The sequence below is a fragment of the Apodemus sylvaticus genome, chromosome 18 (assembly GCF_947179515.1).
Source record: "Apodemus sylvaticus chromosome 18, mApoSyl1.1, whole genome shotgun sequence".
In the NCBI taxonomy this organism is placed as follows: Eukaryota; Metazoa; Chordata; class Mammalia; order Rodentia; family Muridae; genus Apodemus; species Apodemus sylvaticus.
Genome location: NC_067489.1, coordinates 9,254,855 through 9,271,496, shown reverse-complemented (window position 1 = coordinate 9,271,496; position 16,642 = coordinate 9,254,855). Strand labels below are relative to the sequence as shown.

Below are 16,642 nucleotides of genomic sequence, written 5' to 3'. Positions count from 1 at the left end.
CATATTCAGCGTTTTGTCTTTGCTGTCTTTGGACAGTGGGCTCCCAGCCAACATCCAGCTAGACATCGATGGGGACCGTGAAACGGAGCGCATCTACTCCCTCTTCAACCTGTACATGGGCAAGTTGGAAAAGATGCAGGGTGAGTGTGGGCCCTGGGCTCCCACTGCGGGGAACTATAAGTGGGGGTGTCCCTCAGGAGCCTCTGGGGTTCCTTGGCACCCATGGGTGTCTGTTAAGCCACATAGGGACCGGGAGCTTGGTGTGGTTCTAAGAGAACTTGGTAAGAGAATAGTCTGGCCATGGGCCATTCTGACATTGTCAAATAGAACTAAACATGAAAACTGAACTTCCAGAGTCTTTAGCCTTCTTAATGACATCTACACTGCCAAAAGATTTCAGTCTCTTGTGCTCTCCAGAGAGGGGTGTGTGTATGTGTGTGTGTGTATGTGTACACATATATGTTTTATGTATGTGCACACATGTAGATACACACACGATTTTGTGTGCACATGTGAATAAGCCACATCCCTCGCAGCTTGTGACACAGGCATACTGCGTGTTTCAAATATCTGTTACACTGTTACCATTATGGTTTAATTTCTTCATAGAATTGAAGCAAGCAATATAGGCAGAATGAATTAGATGTCATCTGTGCAGGGTTTGAGGTCTGTAGCTCAGAGGCGCAGGTGTGGAACCCATCAAAGTCAAGCGAACCACTTGTCCACCCCAGAGTTGGGAGGCCTGACATCTCTTCTTAGATGTGAGTGTTCTTAGATGTGTGTGTTATGTGATGGCACCCATGCACCACTGAAAATCTACAACAAAGCTACAAGTGGGCCTGCCAAGGTCCTTCTCGCTCTCCTGCTCTGGCTCAGGGGCATTAGGATGCTTGTTGGGATGAGGGTGGCATCTCCATGGACCTCATGCCAATGCCCACATGGGAGCCCAGCTACATCTGCTCTCCCGGCTCTACACAATATCAGCTGACTAGCCTTGGGGAAACACAGACCGTGTACCATGTGTGTACACCCTCAGCACAGACAGCACAGGGCACAGGTGCATGCCCACCTGGGTTCTTGACTCACATCCATGTACATGTCTGTCACATCTTCACGCCCAGCAAGCCTGGCATTCATAGTACCTACTTGAAGATTCATGTAGCCATGACCTGAATCATGAGTCATACTGCTCAATGACTCGGTAAACAAGTAGCCAGCTGTGGGCAGCTCCAACAACAGTAACTGAAGCAGAGGAAGAGCCTTGGAGAGGTTGGGGCCTCTATAGAAGTCTCAGTGAGTACTGAGGGTGATGACACCTTTGAGTAGGCACCTTCCTGCTTCTTCTAGCAATGCTACATAGCCTGGGCCTTTCCTGCACTGTGGAACTCCCATTTCTGTCTCAGGATCCCCATAGTCTCTCAGCCTAGAAAGCCTACCCTCCTCAGTTGGCTGATGTCTGGTCTCCCTATGCATTTTCCCCAGCCTCTGCCTGCTTCACAGCCTGGGCTTTGTTTCAATCACTGCAAGTACAGCTGCCTCACAACTTCTCACTATAGGCTATGGCCGTCTTTGAACAAAGGATAGGTTTTATCTGTACCAGAGCTTGGTGTAGAGAAGATACCAACAGATGTTGGTTGGTTGGTTGGTTGGCTGGCTGGTTGGGTTGGTTGGGTTGGTTGGTTGGTTGCTTTGATTGGTTGGTTGATTTGGTTGGTTGGTTGGTTGGTTGGCTGGTTAGTTGGTTGTTTGGTTGGTTGGTTGGTTGGGTTAGTTTATTTGGTTGGTTTGGTTGGTTGGCTGGATTGGTTTGGTTGGGTTGGTTGGTTGGTTGATTGGTTGTTGATTGGATAGAATCATAGACATACAGATAGGCAGATGTTCAGGTAGATGGATAAAAGAACAGAGTGGATGGACAAAAGAGTTGGGAGGCCTCACATCTCTTCTTAGATGTGAGTGTTCTTAGATGTGTGTGTTATGTGATGGGACCCATGCACCACTGAAAATCTACAACAAAGCCTACAAGTGGGCCTGCCAAGGTCCTTCTCGCTCTCCTGCTCTGGCTCAGGGGCATTAGGATGCTTGTTGGGATGAGGGTGGCATCTCCATGGACCTCATGCCAATGCCCACATGGGAGCCCAGCTACATCTGCTCTCCCGGCTCTACACAGTATCAGCTGACTAGCCTTGGGGAAACACAGACCGTGTACCATGTGTGTACACCCTCAGCACAGACAGCACAGGGCACAGGTGCATGCCCACCTGGGTTCTTGACTCACATCCATGTACATGTCTGTCACATCTTCACGCCCAGCAAGCCTGGCATTCATAGTACCTACTTGAAGATTCATGTAGCCATGACCTGAATCATGAGTCATACTGCTCAATGACTCGGTAAACAAGTAGCCAGCTGTGGGCAGCTCCAACAACAGTAACTGAAGCAGAGGAAGAGCCTTGGAGAGGTTGGGGCCTCTATAGAAGTCTCAGTGAGTACTGAGGGTGATGACACCTTTGAGTAGGCACCTTCCTGCTTCTTCTAGCAATGCTACATAGCCTGGGCCTTTCCTGCACTGTGGAACTCCCATTTCTGTCTCAGGATCCCCATAGTCTCTCAGCCTAGAAAGCCTACCCTCCTCAGTTGGCTGATGTCTGGTCTCCCTATGCATTTTCCCCAGTCTCTGCCTGCTTCACAGCCTGGGCTTTGTTTCAATCACTGCAAGTACAGCTGCCTCACAACTTCTCACTATAGGCTATGGCCGTCTTTGAACAAAGGATAGGTTTTATCTGTACCAGAGCTTGGTGTAGAGAAGATACCAACAGATGTTGGTTGGTTGGTTGGTTGGCTGGCTGGTTGGGTTGGTTGGGTTGGTTGGTTGGTTGCTTTGATTGGTTGGTTGATTTGGTTGGTTGGTTGGTTGGTTGGTTGGCTGGTTAGTTGGTTGGTTTGGTTGGTTGGTTGGTTGGGTTAGTTTATTTGGTTGGTTTGGTTGGTTGGCTGGATTGGTTTGGTTGGTTGGTTGATTGGTTGTTGATTGGATAGAATCATAGACATACAGATAGGCAGATGTTCAGGTAGATGGATAAAAGAACAGAGTGGATGGACAAATTGATAGGTAGATAGATGGACAAATGAGAAAATAGCTGATAGCTGGACTTATAAGTAGCTGGACAGATAAGCAGATAAATGGAAAATGGTGATGTTGGTGGGAAAAGACAGATGGCTGTTTATGAACAGGCAAGCAAGTAGACATGGACGGACAGGAAAGTGGATAGATGGAAACAGATGAGAACTGCCCTCACATTCTCATCCTTCTTCCCTGAGGGATTGTCTATCCACTGCGGCTGAACCCTTGGCTCTCCCTCCATCCAGCACCGCGCCCTGAGAAGGTCAGAGGCTGTGCAGCTTGCAGGCTTCTGCCTCATGTCTTAGTGCTGTCCTGGTGGTTTTGTTAGTGGGCAATTTGTTTTGTTTTGTTTAAACAAAAACCTCCTCCCAGATCCCCCCACCCATCCAATCCCAATCCTTTTTTCTTTCTTTCTTTTTAGAAAACCAACAGGCACATACATACATACATACATACATACATACATACATACATACATACATAAAGAAAAAGCACAAAAAATACGTATGCATGCTCATGTACACATACACCATAAAAACACAAAATCAGAAGCCATATTATATAAGCAAAAGATTGTTAAGTTTTTTGTTTAAAAAAGCCCAAACAAAGCAACATGAGACAAAATAATTTACAAAACATACTACTGAGTTTGATTTCTGTTGGCTGTCTACTTCTGGCCTTGAGGCCTGCCCTTCATGGTTTATATACCCATGAGGCTCCATCGGAGAAAACAAATTCTTCCTTTGCAAACAGTTGTCAGGTAGAGAGTGCTTCTTGGCTATGGATGGGAGCCCATGTGCACTTAACCCCTGTCAGCACTGGGACCTGTGTGGGCCCTGTGCACACGGCCACAGTGTCTGTGTGCTCGTGTGTGTAATGATCTGCTGTGTCTGGAAGACACTGGTTCCATGGTTCCATCCGTCCCCTCTGTCCCCTTCCCCTCCATCTCTTACAGTCTTTCCACATCCTCTCCTGCATAGATTCCCTAGTCCTGAGAGGAAGGCTTAGTGAAGACATCCGCTTAGGACAAGTGTTCCAAGTCTCCCACTCTCTGCACAGTGTGCTGGAGCATTCTCAGGCCTTGGGATATCCCGTTTCTATCAGACAAGCTCCTTCTTCCTCCTGTGGGGCTTCTTCACATCTAATCAGAAAGTCCCTTCCTCAGTGTGCCACAGCTTGATTTGTCTGCCAGAGGTTGTACTGGCAGCTTCCTGTCCCTCTGGTGGCATGGCCTCTCTGGCCAACCCACATGTGCCTGCTGTAGTTCCTTAATATCCCCTCTGAAATGTGGTGACCCAGTGTAACTCAGTGCTGTACTTGGTCCGGGGCTTGGGGAGAGCCTGTATTGGAGGCCAACATTGCACTTGCCGTACTGGGCTACAGAAAGAGTGCCTGTGGAGGACAGCTGGCCCTGCTCACCATGCTGTGCCCCTAGGCAAGCCAAATTGTCCATCTCCTGACCAGGTTGTATCACCCATCAGACCTGGGGAAGTCACCGGGGTGACTTCTCTAGTACCTCGAACCAGCATCTCATACATGACATCAAACGTGAATCTTTCAACCATCACTTCATCTTGGGTCAGCAACAGAGACCAGAGCAGATAATGGCTACATGTGTCTTGTAGTCCTGCATATGGCTGTCAGCCAGGCTCTCTGAGACTTCCCCCCATTGTGTCTCCAAATGTCACATTTACCCAAGTCAGAGCTCTGAACTTAGACCAGCACCTCGGTCTCCTTCTCATATGGTCAGATCGTAACGGAGGGTAGTCAGTAAAAGCGTGTGTCTGGCTGCTCACTTTCTACGCACAGATTATATCACAGTCATTGTGTAGACATGCCAGTGGCCTTGCTAAAGTCTGCAAACACAGTACAGTTCCCTAAAGGCTCAGTTTCACATGTGTTTTGGTTTCCTTTCCTGGTGCTGATAGAATGTCCTGACCAAAGCAGTTTAAGGGAGAAAGGGTTTATTTAGCTCAGAGTTCCAAGTTACAGCCCATTATTATGGAAGATCAAAGCAGCTGGAACTTAAAACAGCTAGTCACGTTACATCCACAGCAGAGGGCAGTGAATCAGTGTATTCACACCAGTGCTGAACTCACGTTCCCACGTTCAAAACCTCCTGCTTAGGGGATGGTGTCACCCATAGTGTGTGGGCCTTTCCACTGCAGTTGCCGTACACATGATGGTCTCACACATACACACATGTGTACACACATGCACGTCAACCTGGTCCATGTAATAGCTCATTGATACTCTCATCCCAGATGACTTTAGACTGCGTCCAGTTGATAACTAAAGCTGCCCGCCTCCGAGCAGATTCCATCCGCTTACTTGATTTGTTCTTGTTTATACCGGTTTTATCTTTTCTGTCCTGGTTCAGAGTCAACTTAATAATGCAGCCAGGAATTCCGAATCTGATGGTCAGCTTAAGGGCTGGCCTCTTAGTGTTGAGGGGAGCCCTGCTCTGCGTCCCTCGCCTTGAGATACACGTATAGCAATAGCTGGCAGCTCTCTGGTCCAGTCCTGTGGGGCCCAAGCTGTCATGCAGCCTGCCTGCTTTCTACCCTGTCCACTGTACCCCTAATCGCTGCTGGCGGTTTCTGTTGAGCGAGCCCTGCTTTCCCCCTGCAGACTGTTGAGATAAGGATGTGGGGCCATTGCCCACACCGCCCTGATCGTGCTGGGTGGCGGCTGGCTAGCCCCTTGGTGTTCTCTTCCTTCCAGATGCTTCTCACATACCGGATGGGAAAGCGAGGCGTTTCCCAGGTCCTTTTTGTTTAACAATTCTATTGACCTACTTTGTTCTTCCCCACTTCCTCAGTCAGGAGCAACCTGCTCTCCTTCCACTCCTCACTGAGAAACACCTCCTCAGCTGGATAGCTATGACACGAGCGAGTTCTGTCTTGCACGGAAGGGATCACAAGCCCAGTTCAGCCACGTTCTCTGTCACATTAAGATCGCCTCCTCTCTGTAACTCCTTGGTCTCTGTGTGAGACCTGAGCAGAATGGCTTCAGCTGTGGCTTTCTGGGTGTCACAGGGCCATGGCCCTGCTGCTGCTCTCCCCCAGGAGAACTTCCTTGCCTGGCCAGCAATGTTCCCAGCCATTCCCAGCCCCTTCTGTGTGGGTCCAAAAGTGCTCACACCCTCATCTTTTGTGTCTTCTGCCTTGGTTGCTTTGGACTGCCATAAACTGGCTGATCATGGTCATGGTGACAGAGATCTGCTCCTTACTGCTCTCATGGCTGGGACATTGGGATCTGGTCATCACACTGCTGGTTCTGGGGAGGTGGCTGTGATTGCAGACTGACTTCCCACTGTTCCTGAAGGTCTGGAAGATGCTTTTTACAAGATGTTCCTTTTTACAGAGGAACTAGTCTCATCCACAAGGGCCCTGCCCTCGTGATTGGACCACCTCCTGATACTGCACTTAGGCGTCAAGATTTCTACACACAAGCCACACATGTGACACTTGGCCTGTAATCCAAGAACTCAGTAGACAGAAGCAGGATGACCTCAGAAAATTCAAGGTCATCCTGATTTACATACTGAGTGGAAGCCAGTCAGGGCTATACAGCAAAACTCTAGCTTGGCAGTTCTCAACCTATGGGTGAGATCCCCTTGGGGGTCCCCTTTCACAAGGGTCGCCTCAGACCGTCAGAAAACACAAATATTTACATTATGATCCATAACAGTAGCAAAATTGCCATTATGAAGTAGCAATAAAAATAGTTTTGTGGTTGGGGGTCACCACAACTTGAGGAACTGTATTAAAGGGTTGCAGCATTGGGAAGGTTGAGACCCACTGCTCTGACAAAACAAAACGAAACAAAACAAAACAAGCCAACCAAATAAGCAAAGACTTTAACATAGAATTTGGAGGAAAACAACTTTCATTCCATGGCATATGCAGAATGGTAGGTGGGGCTTGAGCACCTAGCCTGGGAATGGGCCTAGCCTTGGACAGTGAGGCAGAGTAGCAAACCAACCCAGGTATTCAGGGTCAGGGGACTAAGGGCAGTGCAGGGGCCTGGGTGGCCAGAGGCCATAGCGCGGCTGCAGTGGGGTGATTATGGAGAAAGTGAGAGCAGTGGAAAACAGATCCTTGGGCACCGCTAGACACGCCTTGTCCCCTGCTACCCTCATGGCTGACATGTCCTGGCCAGAAGCCTCTGATGAGTGACACGTGTCAGGCTCTGTAGATCCTGTTAGCCCCCCAGACAGCTGAGCCCGGAGTGTAGGTGTGGACGTCTGTCCTGGCTGGCCTGGTGGGCACGTGGGTTCACGAACATGAAGCTCACACCATGAGGGGGGCTGGAGACAGCGCGAGGCTTGGGAGATAAGGTCTCAGAATGTCAACTGGAGACACCTTGACTCCACCCCCCACCCACAGGACATCCAGGTTGGACAGTGTTTGACCCTGGAAGTGGCCCCTTTTTTTTTCCTCTGAGGGGGAAAAAAAAGCTTTTTGAGGGAGGGTATGCAGAGATGTGGCTGGGAAAAGCGGAATGCTGAGCTACACCCCGTACTGACACTCACCCCTTACGCACACCCTGTGGCAGAGGCCTGCGGCAGCAAGTCTGTGTACGATGGCCCTGAGCAGGAGGAATACTCGACGTTCATCATCGACGACCCCCAGGCGACTTACAAGACGCTGAAGCAGGTCATCGCTGGGGTGGGGACCCTTGAGCAGGAGCACGCACAGTACAGGAGAGACAAGTTCAAGAAGACGAGATACGGGAGCCAGTGAGTGTGGGCGCTCCTTAGCCACAGGGGCTGGTGTAGAGATCTTCAGTGAGCGTCACCTCATGTGGGAGGGTCCTGGGCTCCATGGAGTTCAGAGACCTGGGCTTGCCTTAGCCTTTTGTCTGCTTCAGAGCAGGTACCCAGCTCTGTTGTGTACAGAGAGGTCGCTCCATCCCACCAGGAGCCCAGTTTGAGGCCTTAGAAGGATCCTGGGGCCACCGTCTGCCATCACAAGTACCCTTTGCCAACTCTTCAGGGCACCGGGGCCTCTGAGTGCTGGGTCACTAAGCTGAGCACGTTCTTGTCCCTGGTTGAGGTGGGAGGAGTGTAGGTAGAGGACTAAAGCCAGATTGGGACATTCAGCCTCTCCAACTCTGGCCCTGTGGCCCCAAGTGGGTTATGCTTTACAGCTGAAGAGGCAGAGACCAAGCTCAGTTCCTAAAGACTAGGACAGCTCCTGAGCCACATTCAGCCGGTGGCGTGGTCCTACATCCACCCAGGGACAGACTGCTCGGGGACTTCTCCAGAAGTGCATGTGGCATCGCCCTTAAGTGGTGGGTGACCCACAGGGAGCCCAGAGACCAACCTGTATGTCCTCCAGTATCACCCTTCCCCAGGGAAAGATACAGTGATGCAGGGGAACAGTAACAGGGCCCAATCTCCGCTGCACTGGGACCCTTAGAGACAGCCATGGCCCATGACCTGACCATCCCCAGATACTCACAGGACTGAGGATTAGCATCTACGGGTGGCGCTGACTCTCACCTTAGACCCAACTGCACTGGATCCCAGCCAGTCTCATAGTACTACCCAATCCCTTTGGGCACACCTATGGTGGTCCACATTTACCTTCTGAAAACATTGCTTTGATCGTATTAAACATGTATAAGGTGGGGTGTGTATTCACCATGGAGCAACAGCTACCAAGTACCCACAATGCTCCAGGCCGTGGTCCAGCACAGAGCATCTACCAGCACACAGGAAGACAAAGCTATGCCGTCCCAGAACACATATCACATATTATATACACACACACACATGCTGCAAGTGATATTTCATACAATATGCATGTGTGTACGGCCCACATATGCCTACCCTAACACATACATACATGTGTGTGCATCTGCCACACGTGGTCAGGATGCACAGCCCATGTGTATGTATGTGTGTATAGTGTGCGTGTTCTAAGTGTGCTCCATACACAGCACACATGACATCTCGCTGTCCTTTCTGCGCTTTCCACGGTTTTCATGAGGAGCGTGCGTCACAGTGACAAACAGCACACACAGTTAAAAGTACCGTGGTTGTTGGGGTATCAGGAGCAGGACCTCACTTTCTCCTCTCCACTCGCTCTCCAGGGAGCACCCTATTGGAGACAAGAGCTTCCAGAACTACATCAGGCAGCAGTCCGAGATCTCCACCCATTCCATTTAAGGTCACGGCACTTCCCAGCACGGCGCTGTGGACCCGCACCAGGGACAAAGCAGATAGAAGACAGACCACATACTTGGAGAGGAACCATGTTCACCCGTTCGTTCACCACGGGTCCTACCAAGCCGGCGGGGCCCCCTCCAGCCAAGCATGCTCTTCCCCAGCAGGAACCGTTGCCTGGGCTGTGCACCCCCCTTAGCTGCCAGCACAGCGGTCTGAGCCATCCTGGAATGTATGATCATCTGTCTTTTTACTCTTTCAGTTGTACGGGGATCCAGGGATCTGTTAAATATTAGGGAAGCGTGGACTTAAACCTGTTCTCTCGTGGCCCAGCCCTCCTCCCGGAGTCACGGCTTGCGCATCCATGTCCGCTGCACCGTCTGGAGGATGCACTCTTGCTCCTTGCCTGCCAGGCTCTGTGGCTCTGTACACATGTAGCCGTCTGGCTCTAGCCCTAGACGTGCACGGAATCCTGCCGTTCCACTTAATCCCTGCGTGGGACGTTAGAAGCAGTATTTTCCTGGCAGCCAGCAGGCTCGCAGCCTTTCTCCTTAGTGTATGTTTGTTCCTTCCCGGCTAATGGTCGGTTTTGTGGCTGGTATGGACAAGATGGGACAGAAACCCTTTGATCTTTGAGGACACAGGGTCCTTTTCTCAGAGTCCCTGGAGAGGGAGGGCTGTGAGCCCCAGTCTTCTCTGGGTGACCATCACCCCTCAGTTTGAACACGGGTCTGGAAGCTGGGTAAAGTTTTAGAATCCACATGCTTGCTGCCTTGGCCAGAGTTTGGGAAAGATTTTTAAAAGCTGTGCATTTTTCAAGCCATCTTTCTTAATGTTTTTAAAGGATTGTTTTTAAATAGCATTTTGATCTAAGGCAGTGAGGAAGGAGCACCAGCATCTATATGCATTAAAGGGGATGACCCAGGGAAATCCAAAGGGAACAGTGATTTCTCACAAAGCCAAAGGGTCCTCAGGGACAGAGCTCTGAGATGGAGACCATACTGTCAGCAATAAAGGCCAAACGTGGTGTTCACATGCCCATGTCTCTGTGGGCCCAGCAGGCTACACATGGCAATGTCTGGAACCACCTTTGATTGGGGTGGGAGGGTCCTGAAACAGTCAAGACAGACTGCACCAGCTCAGCCCCCCAGTATTTCTGGAACCTCCCCCCAAACTGCATCTCCAGAGGCTGAGAGAAGGGCGCTCTCTGGGCAGATGTTACATGGGCAGATGTTACATGGGCAGATGTTACATGGGTAGATGTTACTGGAAGACCCAACCCTCATCCTGGTACCATTTTCTCTTTGTTCTTCTTTAGAGGTTTACTCTGTATCTAGAAACATATTAGCATCGAATGACACAGAAGGAGAGGATGAAAAATAAAAGTAACTTCGGATATAACAGGCAGGCTCTACTGATCTTGTTTTTAACCTGGGTTTGTAACTTAATGTTTCTGTTTATAAGATACTAACGATTTGCAATGTATTTTACTGGTCAATTAAAGCAGATGTTTTATTCTTTCTGTGGAGTGGTTTGGATTTCCAGAGGGGAGCAGTGTACAGGAGGTTCCCCTACAGGTAGAGTGGCAGGTAAAGGTGGATAGCATCAATGTCACACCACACTTTCTGACAGCGTGGCATGGGAACCCATGCCATGTTACTAGGACAAGGGATACTCCTGAGCACTGGCTCCCGTCTCCCCTCTGCTCTGTTTGGTGTTCACTCTTTTTCTTTCTCCTTTTAATTCCACTGGGAGGTAAATGGGAGTCAGACCTGTTAGGAAGGAAAGCCTGGAGTTTGGCTTTGAGAGCAATGAGTTTTTCTCTGGGGACTTTCTGGGGCCAAGAGCTCAGGGCAGGGTGACGCTGGCATAGGTCATGGTCAGTCTCCACGGATCAAGGAAGATGTGACCCTGTTCCTTGGCCTCTTGTCTGCCAGGGAACTCCCAGGAGTGGATTGTGGGGTGTCTGCTGCCCTGGCCACTGGCATGTTAGTCTGGCCCACTGGAAGCAAAACAAACAAACAAACAGACAAACCCAAAACAAAAAATAAAGAATCGCACAATACCAAGACAGAGGATTGACCTCACATTCAAGCACGCCTAATCAGAGATCAGCTCACACTGGAGCATGCCTAGTCAGGGCTCCAGTCACACCAGAGCATACCTAGTTAGGACTCAGTTCACACCGAGGCATGCCTAGTTAAGACGGAGTTTTCTTTGGAGTATGGCCAGCTAAGGCCCAGCTCACACTCCAGCTCACACTCCAACTCATACTCCAGCACGCCTAGAATTCAGATCATTGTGGGTGGGAGGGACTCACACTTGATCTTGTCAGGTTAAGAATTGCAGGGCTAGGACGAGACCAGTCCCTGTGGGAAGGAGATCCCACCAGGGATCTTCTGCTCCACTGTGTTAGTTCAGGTTGTGCCCCAGCGCCGTCTGCTAAAGATCCCACCAGAAACCTCAGGCATGCCATGTCCGAGAAGGGGGTCTTGGAGAGTTATAAAACTGAAATAATGTCACCAGTATGAATCCAAGTTTCTAGAAAGAACAACAGCTTCCACTGAATGTCTGCAGGGCTGATTAACTGATAAGATCTTCCATGCGTGTTGCTAATTGGATGTTGCAGGGCCAGAGCCGAATTACAATTTATGTTGGACTTTTTTTTTTTAATTGTAGAATACCTTAAATAATTCAATCAGGAAACATTTGCACTTAAGGTATGAAATGTCAAGACTATTGTTATCATTGGAGATTGATGTCTTCTGTTCTACTCGGTCTGATGTATCATTTTTTTTATCACTGTTACAAATAATACTTGGTCCATGGGAAAAGCTTGTTTAAAAAGATTTATCTATTTATGTACATATTTCCAGTGCTTTGTTTGCATGCGTGCCTGCGTGACAGAAGAAAGCATCAGATCCCATTACAGACGGTTGTGAGCCACCATGTGGTTGCTGGGAATTGAACTCTGGACCTCTGGAAGAGCAGTCAGTGCTCTTAACCTCTGAGCCACCTCTTCTGCCCCAGGAAAAGAAAATCTTGTTAAAAGAAAATTTAAAGGAAATATTACATTGTCAAATCTCTTCTGTAATGTGACTTTTAATTTACTTTCCCAAGGTAAATCTGGTACAATGCCAATCTAATAGTGTCCACAGGTGAGAATTATGATAATTTAGATATTGAAGACCAAATTTCCCCCTTTTATTAAAAATAGATTCTTGACCAGACATGATGCACACCTTTAGTGCTGGCACTTGAGAGGCAGAGGCAGTCGGATCTCTGTGAGTTCCAGGGCAGTTCCAGGACAGCCACCACTACACAGAGAAAACTTGCCTCAAAACAAGGACAAGACAAAACAAAACAAAACGAAGATTCTTTTCTTAATATATCCTGATTTCGGGGCTGGAGAGATGTCTCAGCGGTTAAGAGCACTGACTGTTCTTCCAGAGGTCCTGAGTTCAATTTCCAGCAACCACATGGTGGCTCACAACCATCTGTAATGGGATCCGATGCCCTCTTCTGGGGTGTCTGAAGACAGCAATGTTGGTGTACTCATACACATAAAATAAATAAATAAATATTTGAAAGATAACTTTAATAATGTATCCTGATTTCAGTTTCCCCTCCCCTCCTCTATCCTCCCCTCTCCTCCCCTCTCCTCCCCTCCTCTCTCCTCCCCTTCTCCTCCCTTCCCCTCCCCTCCCCTCTCCTCCCCTCTCCTCCCCTCCCCTCTCCTCCCCTTCTCCTCCCTTCCCCTCCCCTCCCCTCTCCTCCCCTCTCCTCCCCTCCCCTCCCCTCTCCTCCCCTCTCTTCTCTCCTCCCACCCCCTCCCCTCTCCTCCCCTCTCCTCCCCTCCTCTCTCCTCCCCTTTCCTCCCCTCTCTTCTCTCCTCCCACCCCCTCCCCTCTCCTCCCCTCCCCTCTCCTCCCCTTCTCTCTCCTCCCCTTTCCTCCCCCTCCTCCTCTCTCCTCCCACCCCCTCCCCTCTCCTGCCCTCCCCTCTTTTTTCCTCCCCTCTCCTCTTCTCCCCTCCCCTCTCCTCCCCTTCCCTCCCCTCCCCTCCCCTCTTCTCCCCTCCCTTCCTCTCCCCTCCCCTTCCCTCTCCTCCCCTCCCCTCTCCTCCCCTCCCTTCTTCTCCCCTCCCCTCCTCTCTCCTCCCCTCCCCTCTCCTCCCCTGCCTTCCCCTCTCATACCCACCCCTCTTCTCCCCTCGGGATCCATTCTCTTTCTGACACTCATTAGAAAAGAACAGGCTTCTAAGAGGTAAAAACTAAGCATTACAAACTGAGATACAATAAACAGAAGCCGTCACCTCCAAGTGTGATAAGGCAAACCACAGAAGGAAAAGAGCCCAAACAGGAAAGCACCAGAGACGCACTCACTCATAAGGCTCGGTAGCCCCATAGAAATGCCAAACTGACGCTGATGTTTATACCAGAGGGCCTGGCCAAAGGCCAGTTTCTCTTAAGAATTAGAGTTAGCCATGCCACAGCAGGTTAGCGCTGTAAGTCTGGCCACGAAGAAAACCTCAAAGATAACAATCTAAGTATTCCAAGTTACAAATAAAGCAGTTCATGGAGTATAAATAGCTGTAGGAGAAACATAGAGTCAATCGAGGAAATTGTTTGTTTAAAGGGCCCATTTTCCTCATCTGTACTTTCACTCTGAGATAATGTTCTGGATTAATTTTTGGTATGCTAATATTAGATGTCACATTATGTCAAATACAGACGATTTTTAAAAGAGCATCAGATCTTAATCATGATGGCTAGTTGATGTTAATAATATGATCCAGGAGTTTCTTCCTTAACAGCTTTACCAGCTGCTCTCCCAGCTGCTCAAGCCTTCCCTACATCAGGTCCTAGGAAGTCTTCCCTGTAGACACGGGACCTTCATAATACTTAATAAATGCTATGTGATACTTGGCCGATAGAGAGAACTGTAAACAGTGGGTCCTGGATGGACCAGCACCTGGCCCTGAACCTTCTCCAGGCTGTAACTGATAAGAACATTGATGATGGAGGAGTTGGAATGTTGCCGGTCCGGAGCCTGATTCCAATTCATCTGGGGCTCTCTTTAGCCACCTTAATAGCCATTCCTTGCTGGCCTTACAGCCTGCGACTAACTGGAGCATTACTCCAGTTAATATTGGAATGTATTAACAGAACTCTAGTGTCCCCAACCAAAGGACTATGAATGCCATCGGAAGGTACCCGAGGCCCAGAGCAGAGATTCTCCAATCATCTATTTACAATGTCCAGCAGTGTATCCAGAAAGTGCTTTTCCTTTCTTTGTCCTGCTAGTATAAAAACGTCAAGGAGCTAAAGATACTTCAGAGCTAAGAGCACATGTCACTATAGGAGTTCAGTTCCCTGGGGCTGGAGATGGCTCAGCGGTTAAGAGCACTGACTGCTCTTCCAAAGGTCCAGAGTTCAATTCCCAGCAACCACATGGTGGCTCACAACCATTGTAATGAGATCTGACTCCCTCTTCTGGGGTATCTAAATTACAGCTTCACATATAATAAATAAATAAATCTTTAAAAAAAATAGTACAGTGCCCGGTGCTCAAATCCGATGCCTCCTAACTGCCTGCAACTCCAACTCCAAGTCTGGGGGATCCGACACCCTCTTCTGGACCACAGCAGCACACATATCTATAAATTGAGTTTAATAAACTATTAGTTATCAATATGACACAGCCAGCCTCCGCCAATAACTGAGGCAGAGTCTTATAAATTATTTCATTTGCTCTTGCACTATTATTGGGGGATTACTCCTAATCTATATTTCTATAGATTATTATTATTATACTTAATTTCCCAGCTGTGCTCCCCAAATACTTGCGGTTTGACTCTTCCCTGGTCGTATTGATCTTTATCAATTTGGAAGGACTCCCTAGCCTTTCTTTTCCTGTTGGAACAAATTTAAAATCTCCTTCCCAACACAACATACCTTCTTTTTTCCGTTCTGGAGTTAGAATTTTTACCTGCTGACCTAATTCAGCAATCCTTTCCAACATTACCTATGCTGTGTGTTTTGTTCTCAACTGTGCTACAAAGATTTGCTGTTTGAATCCTGCCCGGGTCACTTCTGCCCCAGAAGTCTGTCCTGGGGGTGTGGGTGTGAGGCATTTCATTTGGGCACCTGTTTCTGCTCCATCATGTGTAATGAAGACTTCCTGTTCTCTCCATCTCCCTCCTCCTTCACATTCTTTCTTCTCCTCACTCCACTCCACTCCACCGGTGCCCAGGGTCTGAAACTCCACCTCTTCTATTCTTCCCAGTAACCAGCTGTAGCCACCTTTATTTAATCTGTGGTTTTAAATTGGGGAACAAGGTTTACATAGCATCACTGGTGTATGTGAGGATCTTCTCATTGGGGAAAGTCTTGGGGACCAGTATTTAGCATTCAAATACATAACACCAGACCAATCACCAACATATATCCACACATGGACATACACATACTCATAATTTAAAAGGAAAACATTGCCCAATTGTTACTGTGTTGGAGCATTGAGTTTGGGGTCATTTGAGTGTGCTCTGAGGCAGAGGTTGTCTTTAGCTATAAAACAAAAGTCTATCCCCTATAATGGGAGAGTTTATATTTAGCTATAAAACAAATGTCTCTCCCCTCTGAGGGAAGAGTTGGGTGCTGTGTTGACACCAGGGGGAGTCCCAATCCACTGTGTTTGCTGTCATAGAGGAGATGAAGAAACAGATTGGGGGATAGCCTATGAAGATGACATCTGTAGACCCTGGGGGAGGCTGCAGGGGAGACATCCCTGCCCCTCCTTGATCTCTAGCCTTCAACTGGGAGACATTTTTCCAATCGAGGCCATCGAGGCTGAGGTCCTGTATGGGCAGGTCTCTCTGTCCGTGTAAGTCACCAAAATGTCTCCCACCAAGTCCTGCTCTCAGTGGTAAGTTCTGACCCATCAGCCTGAAGTACACCAGATCACACTGCCCCAGGGCCATTCATTTATTTTCTTGACATTGCTTCCTGCCAGCCATCCTCATGCCTGAAGAAAAAGAAAGATTCTCAAATGGGAGAAAGCACTGGCCTCGGGCACACTAGAAGGCCCTGGCTGTTAAAGAATCCAGAAGCACAGGAAAGCGGCAGATAGCAAACCACTCAAGAAAAGACCTTGAGCCAGTGGGGAGGGACCTCTGGGACAGCCCTCAACCATTCAGCTCTAACTTGTGACATCACAGCAGCGCCATAGCAACAGGGAGTGAGCTCCTGCTGGACCACTTTGCTGGCAGAGAGGCAGGGAGCGGCTGGCAGAGATGCCTTTGGTCTGAGGCTGTGCTGGTGACTCCCTCCTTCCCTCTGGGTCAGG

The 16,642-nt window shown here is 49.0% G+C and overlaps 1 protein-coding gene across 1 annotated transcript in view; it reads left to right on the top strand.

Annotated features, from left to right (window-relative positions):
- The window catches only part of Rasa3 (RAS p21 protein activator 3), a 113,066-nt gene extending 102,250 nt beyond the window's left edge, over positions 1-10,816 (top strand). The window contains exons 22-24 of the mRNA XM_052162409.1: positions 37-140; positions 7,682-7,865; positions 9,224-10,816. Coding sequence (XP_052018369.1) covers positions 37-140; positions 7,682-7,865; positions 9,224-9,299 — 364 coding nt within the window. The 3' untranslated portion in view covers positions 9,300-10,816. The remainder of the gene's footprint in view (positions 1-36; positions 141-7,681; positions 7,866-9,223) is intronic.
- The last annotated feature ends 5,826 nt before the right edge of the window (positions 10,817-16,642 follow it).